Here is a 14,126-nt window from a genome sequence, read left to right as displayed (position 1 = left end):
TTTAGATGGAAAGTTTGATCTGAAGAACAAAGGAAAAGTCCTAATCGGAGCATAGTTACCATGGCTGGTAGTTTGGAGGGTCACACAACAATAAAAACACAGAACTGATGTCACACTGATGACAGTCAGGAAGCTGGCATAGAAGGAAGGAAATTAAGTAAGAGAAATCATCCTCATCTAACTCTCCACTGGTTAGCCTGAAGGGGTAATACTTAATATGACACAATCCGTTTGGTTTCCCCTCGGTTGGCAATAAAGGAAAATACAAGTGTTATGTTTTACTCAGTAATATCCGTATCTACATAGGAACAATGTCATTTCCTGAGCTCTCGCATTATCTGTTGAAGAGTGACTCTGGCAAATATTGAAGGCTGGAGGAGGTCCTGATATGGTGAAAAAATTGAAATTGAAATTTTTCTACAGGCGGCTGAGCCAGAGACCGACTGCTGAAGAATTAGAGCAGAGGAATATTCTCAAACGTAAGTAGCTTCAAACTTACATTTAAATTAAGGAAAAATCATACAGTGTAAGTATGCCCCAGGGTAGAACAGTATTTCTCAACCTAAATTCTAAAAGGAATATAATTGCAGGCCTGACACTGTGGTCTGCAGAGCCCTGAGGAGGCTGCAATGTCTTCGCAGGGTGTCCATGAAGGTTTGAAGAAATGTTATGATTTAAATGTTGAGTTAAGTCTTGAGTGTCCATGGCCATGGTCCGTGATCACAAAAGTATTCAAAGGGCGAAGAAAAAGATTGAGAAGCACTGCTCTAGGGGATCCATCCAGGATGGAGTTTCCATTCTTCCATTCTTACCCACTTGAGCCAGGCATACATTATGCTCTTGCACTGTTATTATTACCCAAAAGGGATTGCTTATCAAGAAGACATATTTATGTTTTGGTGGTTTAGCCTAAGGTTGAAATGAGAACATGCTGAGGTCAGCCCAGGATATGCAAATAAAGTTGACCGTTTTCTCTTTTTCTTTTACCAAAATGTCCTATACAGATTTATTCAGAAATATTCCCCACAGTGGGACCTCAGTGTGTTTACATCTAAGACGCTGTATGGATTTCAACCAAAAATATAATCTAAACTATGCCTGTTGAAAAACGATCCAGTAAAATGCAATGGAGCTAATCCTAGATAAAGATGTAGAGCCTTGGCCAAATATCTAAGAGTAGTACGCAAGTCATTCTTGAAGAAATATATAACTACATTTTCATGCCACTTTTTTTTTAACAGAAAAGCCACCCCCGCCCCCCTTATGCTAGAGTTTTCGTTGTACAACCTGAATTAATGATATATCATCCTCAGCAAAACCCATGGTGGCACAAATATATTTGACTTAAAAATAGTTTAAGACACTTAGCTATCAATAATTAAAGAGACAAAATAGTTTAATTACACTCCTCTTGCTGTAGGACATCAATCTTAAGCAGAGCAGCGTGAACATAAATTCCAGCGAAATGACTGGTATTTTGATGCAATTAATAACTGAATGTTAGTAAGAATGTGTCTCAGCATGCATGCTTTGAGAACCAAGCCAACTATATACAGTATCTGCTTTCACTCCACTGTGCTCAGTCTTATAAATGCTCTTTTGACAATTACAAGCTGGAATCAGGATGCCCTTCAGATAAACACATGTGCTCTTGTCACCTCAAGGCTTCGCTAGCGCAAAGTGTTCTCTGTTGTGGCCCCCCTTGTCCCACACAAACACACTCCGAGCCAAAGATAAGTTACGTCATTTAATTAACAGACAGACAGGTCCTTGGCAGCAAACTGGCACAGACAAGCTTGGGCAGCAATAAACACAGATAAGCCGTGGCAGCAATCCAGCCTGCCAAGCTCACAATAATGTTCTCCCACATTAGTTCCTGTGTTGACTTCTGCAAAAGGAGTGTGTGCACAAGCAGTCCTTTTATAGTCTGGAGAGGAGCCTAATTCCTACCAGCTGAGTGCAATTACCTCCTGTAACTGCACAACTGTTCCTGACGCCTATTAACTCTTCAGTGCCGGGCATCCAGGAACAACTCACTGTTGGCGTCCGGATCACTCTCCTTGTCTGCTCCCCACTGGTCCAAGGCTCAGGCGCCTCCTGGTGGCCAACCAGCCTCTCTGCGCCCTGCTCAGAGTCGGAACCCTGTCCAGGGTCCTCCATTCATAGGGCCCCTCGCTGTCAGAGTCTGGTGGCAGCTCCAACAACTCCTGCTGGGCCACAACAGTTATCTATGGAGCTAACTTTGAAAATAACTCAAAATCTTCAGCTGGTCCAGAACACAGAGGCACGAGCAATGATGGGCATGCCTCACTATGTCTGTGTGACACTTCTGCTCTGCAAGTTGTGCTGGTTGCCACTCCTGGGTGCAATTTAAGGTACTTATCATTACCTCCAAAGCCCTATATGTGTAAGGTCAGTTATTCGACTGACTGCCTCTCTCCCATGATTTCTACCTGGCCAGAGCCTGCCTGTGGAATGAGACCTCTAAAATCCATGTGGTTCCAACCTGGTTGGCATTCCAAAAAGCCTTGAAAATCTGGCTGTTCTCCCAGATCTTGATTGGTGTGGTCCCTTGCTGGGTGTATCTATTATTTTCTCTTTCTCAATGTATATTGTGCCCAGAGCCATCTTGTTTTGTGGGTTGTACTGTTTTTTTTAATAATTTTTTTAAAATTTAAAACAAATACAACATCCTTCTTTACATGCTGTAGAAAGTGTATCAGTTGGTTACAAAAAGACTTTCATGCATCTCTTCCACAGTCAACAAACATAATTCATATTAACTCAAGTATTTTAACTCAAATATTTATACATGTCACCATCATCATACCTCCACTTTTATTTGACTATAATTATTTAAACGTCCTTCATCATAAAATATACCAAAATTTAATACATAACCACATACTGGCCTTTCAATTACTATTTCTAAAATCCTCCGCTAACACTAAATCCTTATGTCCTATTCTAGCTAAACATCCATAATATTTAATAACAAAGTTTTCTAATCCTCCTTCCCAAATCACTGTTTAAAATTTACGTCCAGTTTCCTTATGTTATACCCATATCTATATATATACGTTGTTATTCTTATCCCTCCTTTATTTGACTATATCCTGTATCATAACATTTTTCCCCCTAATAATCAAAACTTTAACTGTATCTAACTTGGTTCTTTTTTTTATTAACCTTTATATATAATCCAAATGGATTTCTAATCTTCCTTACATGGGTACCATATAATATTCATATCCAATTATACTCATCATAACACTACACATTGGATACATTAGTAACATTATCAATTATTTATTTAAACTATATCTATTGTCAATAAATTTCACTAAGTTTAACTAGTTTTAAATTATATTCTTCCATCTATCAACCTTCCATCTATCTTTCCCTAGAAACTCTTCCCTATTGTTTGCCCTGCCAAGATTAATCTATACTTTTATTTGTAGTTAATCAATCTTGAGGTGCAGAGATGGACAATATCTTGGCATTGTACACGATTGCTGTCAAATGCACGCTAACATATAACTATTTATTTATTGAAATCATTTATATAGCTACCCATCTTATAACCAATTCTGGGTGGCTCCCAATTAGAGACTGAAGAATTTGAATATTTTTAAGACATACAGAAATTTATATCCAAATGAGCAAGGAGCAGTAATCACCCTTTGCCATTTTTTAAAAATGCATGCAAATTTAGAATTTTGTCAATCTTTTCTAGCACGGAATGAGCAAGAGGAACAGGAAGAAAAACGAGAGATCAAGAGAAGATTAACCCGTAAGGTAAGAATTTCCTTTGTTTTGTCCTTTGTGGCAACCTCGAAGCTTTGAAGCGGATATTCTTTACCATATACATCTTTGATGTGTTTGTTTCCTGAAAAGCATATTTTCCAAACACTTTATTCCTTACAAGGAATGCTTGAGGCATTTTCTCTTGATAATAGCTTTGAAGCCCTAAATGTGGATAGAGAAACCAGAAGAGGAAGCTGTCACAAAGCCGTGAGGAATTCAATAAACTGCTTGGAGCTGCAAAAATTGAGGAAAGGTTTTCAAACACTCGAGATGTTGCAAATTGCACACTGGGTTTGGTAAATCAATCTTGTTTTTTTGTTTTAATGAGTTCATGCAATGGTGTGTCCCCTATTTTTTTTTCTTTTAATAGGCATATAGTATGTGTGTTTAAATCCCAGGACAACACATGATCTTTGCTATTTTTTAGACAGAAATTAAGGGAATAAGGGAAAGCTAGTGAACGTTTTTTGAAAATAAAAGGACTCAATATTAGCCTAAATTTTTGGAATACACACACACAGGCATGCATATACACATACATTTCTGTATCTTTAGTGAAAAAAGAACAGAAAAGATTTTGATGTATGAAAAACATACAAACTACAAGTTTAACTCATACTTGTGTGTATGTGTGAAGATTTAATTGGAATTATAAATAAGGTTTTGCAGTACTTTGCAGCTCATTCTAAAAAGGCACTTCTTCATATTAGATAGGAGTAAGAATGTGAGAAAGTTCCTGTCTTCAGCTCTTTAAAGCAGATGCATATTTCCCCTGGATTATATGATCCAGATCTCAGCTCTGGTTGGAGATATTCTGGGATACAATATTCCAATCAATCTTCTTCAAAAGGCATCATGGAGCTAACTCTGTCTTTTAAACACATTTTTAATGGAGAAATAGAATCAATGGTTGGACAGTGGCTAATCCAAGATACAATCTAAATCTCCAGTAAAATTCCACCCAAAATGAATGAGAAATTAATGATGGAGGATTGCTCAATAAATATGTCTAGCACCCAAAGTCAAAACGGATGAAAAGATTCAGTAATTTAGTTGCTCCCTTTGTTCAGGAACAGTCTATCTCCTCTTCATTGTTTTGTTCATTGTACATTGATTCATACTAAGTGTGCTATGAACACATTATAGAAAAGGTGTTGTATAAACAACTTTTGTAACTGAGGTTTAAGTAGAGTCAGTTTACAACATAGCTAAGTAATGTTCTCCGTTGCACTTCTCAAGACAGGTCTATCCCAAAACTTGGTGACTTTTTATGAATTGCGTTGAGTGAATATACATGGTGTGTCAAAATATCAAGAACAAAATACTCAGTTTGACTCTTCCGTTTAGGAGAAGGCAAAGGAAAATTAAAAATGAAGCCATAATGTTTGATTTTTTTTTAAATCCAATGCTGGCTTGATTAATTGTAATATTAAATCAGCCATTCACTAATCTGGACACAGATTCTAATAGATAAACTGGCTATTCCAAATCTTTTACCAAACAAAAGGCTATATTTATTAGATTTTTCTTATTTACTCAATAGCACAGTTTTTAAAAAAAGAAATGAGAAAGTATATTATAATATACGATAATCATTTTTATTTAAACTCTAGTCTGTGCAATCCATCAACTTCAGGGGTGGGTTTCAACCGGTTCGCGGCAGTCCCTGCGAACCGGTTGGTCGGCGAACCCGGAAGTAAGTAACTTCCGGGAACGGCGAAGGGTGCGCCCGCCCGCCTGCGGTCCTTACCTGGTTTTGACGAGTTCTGCGCTTCCACGCATGCGCAGGACGCATACAGCGCCTGCGCGATCCTCCAGGAGCGTAGCTGGAGCGTCGCGCAGACGCTAGTACGCATGCGTGCACTGCGCGCGTGCACGAGGACGCCGCCGGCCCTGTTACAACCAAACCGGTTGGAATGGGGTGAGAAACCCACCCCTGATCAACTTTAACATTTGCATGTACCTCTATAACCAGCCCGTACCACAACAACAGCTCTCTTCCCTCCCATTTAGAAAACCAAGAAATAGGAAGAAATCAATTGAAGGCCAGCAAATTTTCTTTGCTTCCCTCATATTGGCTCAAGTCAGCAGGGAATGTTAGAGATAAAGGGATTCTTGAGAGTGGTGTGATTAGCCAGAGGATAGAAAGATTAGAAAGATTAGGTAACAATCTTTCATCAGTCTTTCAGACATAGATGTCACATTTGGTTCACTTGTGGTTCTGATAAAAAGGGAATAGAATTTGGAGTTTAATAAGGATCCCAGTTTTATTCCTGTTTGTCTTCTCAGAGCCAGATCTGAGTTCTTGCCATCATGTCTTAACCTAAATAGAATGGAGGGGTTTTTTTTTGTTGTATATTAAATTATCTAATGACTGATTCCTGCACTGTGCAGATATAACCCAGCAGAAAATTAGAACAATGCACATATGGCCCAGTAGTGGGTTTCAAAATTTTTTAGAACCTCATCTGTAGGTGTGGCCTGCTTTGTGGGAGTGACTTGCCGGCCATGTGACTGAGTGGGAGTGGCTTGCCAGCCATGTGACCGAGTAGGAGTGGCTTGCCCGCCATGTGACTGCTTGGGCATGGCCAACTTGTAAAATGTGGTGAAACTCACTTAACAACGCTCTTGCTTAGCAACCAAAATGTTGGCTCAGAAACTCTGGCATTTGAAGCACGCAAGTCTTAAAGCTGTCAAGTTACCAGACCCTTACACCCCTAACCCTTTAGAAAAACCCCACCAGGGGTGTTCAAATTTGACAGCTTTAAGACTTGTGGACTTCAACTCCCAGAATTCCTCCTCTCGCGCTTCATCTTGATGATGTGTGGATGGGCAGGGGGAGGGAGCTGGAACCGGTTCTAAACGGCACTGTAGATTTGTGGAACCTCTTCTATAGAAGAGGTTAGAACTGGCGGGAACCCACCCCTGATAGGGCCATAGCACACTGACTGCCCTTAATATGCCTTAAAGTGCTCCTTCTCCTCCTCCTCCTCCTCCTCCTCCTCCTCCTCCTCCTCCTCCTCCTCCTCCTCCTCCTCCTTCCTCTTCTCTTCCTCTTCTGCAGTCCTGTAACCTAAGTCTACTTTTATAGTAAGCTAGTGGTCTTGCTTCGTTTAAATAGCATTCAATGATAAACTCTGAGAAGTCTTGACATTCGATAATAGTCTCAGAACCCTTAACATATAAGCCTTAGTGTATGTTGAAAGTGGGAAAAGAATAGCATTTTAACATGAACAAAGATAGCACAAATCCAATTTACTTTTTGCATATTTTGTGCTTATAGTCCTATCTTTGATATTTAAAAAGGGCTTTCAGGGGATTTTTGTTTTACTTATTCAGCTTATGAACAGAATGGAAAATAAATAATCATTGGGTGGTTACCATAGTGGCAACAACAATAATAATAAAAAATGTAGACTTTGATGCAGGCAGTTCAAAGTTACTCAACACTATGAGAAGGAAACCCATTTATAACAAGTGAATTTACAACACCAGGCAAATGTGTGTGTGCTTTTTACTTTTATCCTTTGTAGAAGTGCAAAGATTTTTTTTATGTGCATTTTCCAAAAAGGTCAGATTTTCTTTCAGGGCATAAAACCCAACATTTTCTTGGGGTTCGGTGTGTTTGTGTGTGTGTGTGTGTGTGTGTGTGTGTGTGTGTGTGTGTGTGCGCGCGCGCGCATGCACGTGCGCACGCATGTGTGTGTGAGAGACTAAAAGAGAAATAGCACATCAATCTGAACATATCAATAAGCAGTCCATAGATCTATTTCTTCTCTTCCATATAACCTTCTATGAAAACATTCTAGAGCACAGGTGTCAAACTCGCCGCATCACATTGCCATCACATGACATTTTGTGACATTTTTCCCCTTTGCAAAGCTGGGGTGGGCCTGGCCCAGTGGTGGGTTTCAAAAAAATTTCGAACCTACTCTGTGGGTGTGGCCTCCTTTGTGGGAGTGGCTTGATGGCCATGTGTTTTTTTTCTTTCTCTCTCTCTCTCTCTCTCTCTCTCTCTCTCTCTCTCTCTCTCTCTCTCTCTTTCCCTCCTTTTGTCTCTCTGTCCCTTTTTCCTTTTTTTCTTTCATCTCTCTCTCACTTTTTCTTTCTTTTTTTCTTTTTTTCTTTATTTATCTCTTCCTTTCTTTCTCTTTTTCTTTCTCTCTCTGTGTGAGTCTGTCTGTGTGTGTGTGTGTCAGTGGTGGGTTTCAAAAAAAATTGGAACCTCTTCTGTACATGTGGCCTGCTTTCCGGGTCCACTGGTGGAACCTCTTCTAACCGGTTCAATAGATTTGACGAACCGGTTCTACCGAACTGGTGCGAACTGGTAGGAACCCACCTCTGGCCTGGCCTGTGCATGACACATCCGGGCCACGGGCCGCCAGTTTGATACCCCTGCCTAGGGGGAATCTGCCTTTAGCTGGAAAACATTTTTATTTGAAAACTCTTTTTTTATATAAGAAGTAGCTTCAGCTTGTGATTTCTCAGTGGGGATAGAAAGTCAACTACTTTCTCACTAAGCCTACTGATCTTGAGTTGCTGAATGACAAATAGATATAAACCTTTTAGCCCCAAGGTGTAGATCAGTCCAAGAAATCAACTCTATATTAAGATTTAAACTACTTTTATTAAGATTGGCTGTAGTAAGAGCATCTTGCCAATCTGAGTATAGTTTACCTTACTATCTCCGCTTTAATAATAACGTGGATTAGGGAGGTCTGAAACATTTTTTTCATTCCATTGTTTGGATTTAAGTAAAGCCTCTCTCCTCATTGTTTTGGCAACAGATCTCCTATTTCTCCAATAAGGTCATCATCTTCACTCTCTACATCAGCTATGCTCAAGGATGCTCAGGTTGGAAGTCACAGTAGTGCACAATCAGCCCTATTCGTTCCAGCATTAATTTTTCACCAGACTGTTCCATCTACTAGCAGTAGATCCATTTAAGGCAGAGGTCACTCCATATCTCTTCTCTCACTCAATGTGCATTCCTCTTTCTCTAGGCATATTTTACTTTGAGCCCCTAACATTACTGGAATTGTTATAAGACTGGTGAGTCTGGTTATAAGACTCACTTGTAGTGAGATGGGCGTTGAACAAAGTTAAGAAAGAAAGAAATAAGATTGCAAACTTTGGCTGTTTCTCTGCAGCCTGTGGGGACATTATGTTTTCCATAGGAAGGCTATCTCACCTCATTTACAATTCTCCTACCACCTGAGTTCAATATCAGCATTTCTGATTACATCCAATTACGGCATTTGAAACAAACCCTCTGTCTTCATTCCGCCAGAGATTTCCTCTGTTGCTCATGGAGCATCCAATATCCTGATGTTGCACCTGCATTCTTTATACTGATTTTCCTCCACTGTCCCTTTCCACATTCAGAAGAGTGTCTCTTAATAGCTGCTTAAATCAGACTCCCTTAACCGAGCCAATCAAAAGGGTGTCTGCAGGCAAGTTTTAACTGCTGTGTTACAATGACCACGGAGAATACTGTGCTATGTATGTACCATTGAAGGTTTTTTTTAAAAATTCAAAACTATCCCTTGCAAACAGTGGTGGGATTCAGCCAGTTCGCGCCTATTCAGGAGAACCGGTTGTTAACTTTCTTTTGAATATACTTTTTTATTTTCCATTTTCATAACATACAATCACATGTATACTATTGCATAGCCAGTATCCTATTATATTAAGTAGCAATTACATCAGTTCCTCTTGTCATCAACACCCAAAAAGATAAAAACCCATTATTAGCTCTTCTGCTCTCCATACACCTCTTTCTTCTACCTCTCTCCTACCTCCTTTCTTCCCTCCAGCATCCTTTCCTACTCTACTTCCTCTTCCTTTCTCCTTCTCCTCTCTCTACATTCCACTCCTCCTTATCCTCCTCATCTTCCCCCCTTACCCTCTCCTATCCCTCTCTTCCCATCTTTCTTCTCCCTTCTGTTTCCCACTCTTCCTCTCATTGGTGTATTTCCGCTTCTGAGCAAATTCCAATCTATGTTGAGGGTATTTATACTTCCATAACAATATACTTAACATATCCTAGTTTTAAAGAAAAAATAAGAGAAGACAGTATACATGTGCAATCATATTACATTAAAATCTAATACCCCTCGTCAAACCTCCCTCTCTCCCCCCCTCCCCCCCAACACCCCCCCCCCCCCAGCCAGTTAACTTTCTAAGCAGTTCAGAGAACCGGTTGCTGGAAGAAATCTCCTTTTGTTTTTTCCCACTTTGCAGGGCTAATCCTGTAAGGAAAGCAGGAAGGAAACATTCTGGTGTTGTTTCTAGCCTAACCTTTATTGCTCTGCTTACAGAAACTGCCTCTCTCATTAACCCTTACTACATTGTAACCACTAAGGCGAAGCGCCCATCGATGTGAGTTGGCCATGCCTACCCAGTCACATGACCAGCGAGCCCCGCCTACCCAGCTGGTCATTAGGGCAGAGACCCAGTTGTTAAGTTATTTGAATCCCACCACTTCTTGCAAACCAGCAGAAGGTCTGGATAGTCTCGTTGTCTTTGATTTGGAATTGTCCCAGTTTTTTCAATCTGTACTGTCTTTTTATTACCAGAGGAAAAAGTAAAGATGAATAGCTTTTGGGTGGATAACATTCTAGCTGAAAACATTCTAGCTGAAAGGAGCTGCCTATTTTGATACTCTGATGGAGAAACAGTGAACAAGAAGAGAGAAAGAATCTGGATAAGTCTAAAACAGGGAAGAAAAGCAGAGGAGAGTTTTCCTCAGAAAAGGAGGAGTAGAAATTCAGATTATTTTACAAGGGTTTTTAAATCAGGCTATCCACTACATATGATCCTGGGGCTCACATCCCTTTATTTGAGGTTGTGTCTTCCTGATCCCACTATGCATGATATACAGTTTTCCCTAATAATTAAACAGCAGATAATAGTTCCGAGGAAATACAGGGAGTCCTTGACTTACAACCATTTGTTTAGTAACCATATGAAGTTACAACTGTTCTGAAAAAAAGTGACTTATGACTGGTTTTACACTTATGACCACTGCAGCATCCCCATGATCACAACATCTTAAATTCGTACCAATTATCTGGACATACCTTTAACAATCTTTGGACCATTATGTTATTATCCACTTTTAATGTCAGTACTTTTTAATTATATTTTAATGTTAGTATTTTTTAATATAGTGTAAAAACTAATGTGTATTGCTGGTCTTTGACCATAATAAAGATTTTACTTACTTACTTACTTACTTACTTACTTACTTACTTACTTACTTACTTACTTATTTATTTATTTATTTATTTATTTATTAGACTTATATACCGCTTCATAGGGCTTTCAGCCCTCTCTAAGCGGTTTACAGAGTCAGCATATCGCCCCCACAGTCTGGGTCCTCATTTCACCCACCTCGGAAGGATGGAAGGCTGAGTCGACCTTGAGCCGGTGAGATTTGAACCGCTGAACTGCAGATCACAGTCAGCTAAAGTGGCCTGCAGTACTGCGCCCTAACCACTGCGCCACCTCGGCTCTTACTTACTTACATCATCTAAATTCAAACACTTGGCAACTGTCATGTATTTATGACAGGTGCATTGTTCTGGGGTCATGTGATCACCGTTACTAACCTTCCCGGCCAGCTTTTGACAAGCAAAGTCAATTAGGGGAGGACCGCCGGATTTGCTTAACGACTGCGTGATTTACTTAAACTGCAGTGATCCACTTAACTGTGGCAAAAAGATCATAAAATGAGGCCCAACTCAATTAACAATTGTCTCATTTAACAATGGAAACTTTGGGCTTCCGTTGTGGTCATAAGTCGAGAACTACTGGTAAAATTAACTTAGAGCCGAGGTGGCGCAGTGGTTAGGGTGCAGTACTGCAGGCCACTTCAGCTGACTGCTAGCTGCAGTTCGGCGGTTCAAATCTCACCGGCTCAAGGTTGACTCAGCCTTCCATCCTTCCGAGGTGGGTAAAATGAGAACCCAGACTGTGGGGGCAATATGCTGACTCTGTAAACCGCTTAGAGAGGTCTGAAAGCCCTATGAAGCGGTATATACGTCTAACTGCTATTGCTATTGAAAATAAAGCAGCCTTTCCTTGATGGCTCTTTTGTTTAAGACATTTGGAAATGTCTGCTTGGAAAGAAGAACATTTTGGATATTCTTTTCCTATTTTGCTCTTCCTACAGCTAAGTCAAAGGCCTACAGTGGAAGAGTTGAGAGAGAGGAAAATCCTCATCCGTTTTAGTGATTACGTAGAAGTGGCAGATGCTCAGGACTACGACAGACGGGCAGATAAACCATGGACAAGACTAACAGCTGCTGACAAAGTAAGTAGGACAAGCCTCAGAAACAGCCAGGAAGCTGAAGAAACATCTCAGATATTTTTGGAGGGAACCAGTAACCAGAGGATGTAGTGACATTTATTTTCTGTGGCAGTGACTTCAACATCATCCTTGCCAGTTGAAAGTTCATAAGACCTACCCAAGAGGAGTCAGAATTGTATGGAGTTTTTTTCCCCCTCTCCTTTCTTTTTACCATTTTTTTTCATTATTTTTTAGTTCTAGTTTTTTTAGTTAATTTTGTTATCATGCACTTGCTTAATAATTCTGGTTGGTTCCACACAAGCCTACATTTCCTCATTTATTGACATGTAATACAAGTATGGTGGGTGTATCTTCCACCTGAAATCCTCTTCCCCGTGGAAGAGTGACACCTGACACGAAACTATCTTCCACAACCTCACCTTAGCAGCAGAGTTCGGCTGTTCCTCGTGTAGTTTACTCACATATTTCTTTTCAGCTGGGCTAATCGCTTACTCTTTTGTCCCACGCAGGCAGCAATTCGCAAAGAGCTAAATGAATTTAAGAGCACTGAAATGGAAGTTCATGAGTTAAGCAGGCATTTAACAAGGTAAGACAATACTCTTTTAAATAAAAGTTCTTAAAAAGCACCCTATTCCTATATCTTACTTATTTATCTTATTAGCTAGATTTTTCTCCTGCTCAAAGCAGCGTATGTAGTCCTTTTTCCTCCCATTTTATTTCCATTTGCAACAACCTCTGAGAAAGGCTAGGTTGAGAGATGCAGACCAGTAGTAGGTTTCCAATTTTTTTAGAACCTCTTCTGTAGGTGTGGCCTGCTTTGTGGGAGTGGCTTGCCAGCCATGTGACCAGGTGGGAGTGGCTTGCCCGCCATGTGACTGGGTGGGTGTGGTAAAATGTGGTGAAACTCTCTTAACAACGCTCTTGCTTAGCAACCAAAATGTTGGCTCAGAAACTCTGGCATTTGAAGCACGCAAGTCTTAAAGCTCTCAAGTTACAAGGCCCTTGCACCCTTAACCCTTTAGGAAAAAAACCCCAGCTGTGTTCAAACTTGACAGCTTTAAGACTTGTGGACTTCAACTCCCAGAATTCCTCCTCTCGCTCTTCATCTTGATGATGTGCGGATGGGCGGGGGGGAGGCAGCTGGAACCAGTTCTAAACGGCACTGTAGATTTGTGGAACCTCTTCTATAGAAGAGGATAGAACTGGCCGGAACCCACCCCTGATTCATACACAGACAGACTCAGAATCACCCAGGGTGTTGTCATGGCTAAACGTGGGCAATCAGACCTATTTCAACATTATTATTGTTCAATAATACTCAATATTATTAACCAATATTAACATAGTGAATGATCTCCTAGGGTTCTTTTCTGCTTGATATTGTATATACAGGGAAGAAACATAGCTAAATTCTTGAAAGAATCCATCATTTCCATTTCCAGCGATTGTCAGAATGCCCCAAAGATGCCACTGCTGAATTTTGCTTTTGTGCTACTCTTAATAAGCAGAAATAAAAACCTTGCATTTCTTTACAAAAAAAGAAAGGCATAGATTCCTGATAAGGAGAAGAGAGGGGGGAAAGGTAGTTTTTTGGAGGGTATGTTACAACCTGGACTCAGAAGAATCTCACTGTGAAAAATTTATTATGTGAAGCAATCCAGAGATACGTAACTAAAAGTGGGATACAGTATAAATGTTACTTTCAAGAGAACTTAGATAAATTACAGCTTCAAGTTATATAGAATGTGTCAGGCTGGAAAACATTATTTTGTGTGTGATATTTACATTAGTGCTTTCTGTACTCTCATGTCCTCTATTGTAGCTTGCTGAATAAGTATTTTTTTTTCTATCACATGGGGATTATATAAAGGTATACTGTTATCAAATAGACAATCAAGAATGTAAGGGAATTATGATTTACTGGGGGAAAAAATAATACTAATTGTAACTGAACATATACTGTACAATGAAAGTCAGGTATTTAGTTATACTAGATGAAAAATCT

General features: G+C 39.9%; 1 protein-coding gene across 5 annotated transcripts in view; it reads left to right on the top strand.

Moving 5' to 3' along the window:
- The window catches only part of PHACTR1 (phosphatase and actin regulator 1), a 299,830-nt gene that overhangs the window by 283,180 nt on the left and 2,524 nt on the right, over window positions 1–14,126 (top strand). For all 5 annotated transcript variants that reach the window (XM_087707455.1, XM_087707457.1, XM_087707458.1 and 2 more), the window contains 4 exons: window positions 424–479; window positions 3,737–3,798; window positions 11,984–12,124; window positions 12,631–12,707. In XM_087707455.1, the coding sequence (XP_087563581.1) occupies window positions 424–479; window positions 3,737–3,798; window positions 11,984–12,124; window positions 12,631–12,707 (336 nt within the window). The remainder of the gene's footprint in view (window positions 1–423; window positions 480–3,736; window positions 3,799–11,983; window positions 12,125–12,630; window positions 12,708–14,126) is intronic.

This window comes from Thamnophis sirtalis, unplaced genomic scaffold (assembly GCF_051295495.1).
Source record: "Thamnophis sirtalis isolate CommonGarterSnake01/CBP01778 unplaced genomic scaffold, rThaSir2_p1.2 scaffold_2, whole genome shotgun sequence".
NCBI classification, from domain to species: domain Eukaryota; kingdom Metazoa; phylum Chordata; class Lepidosauria; order Squamata; family Natricidae; genus Thamnophis; species Thamnophis sirtalis.
The sequence above is the reverse complement of the archived record's forward strand: the minus strand, read 5'-3'. Positions and strand labels throughout refer to the sequence as shown.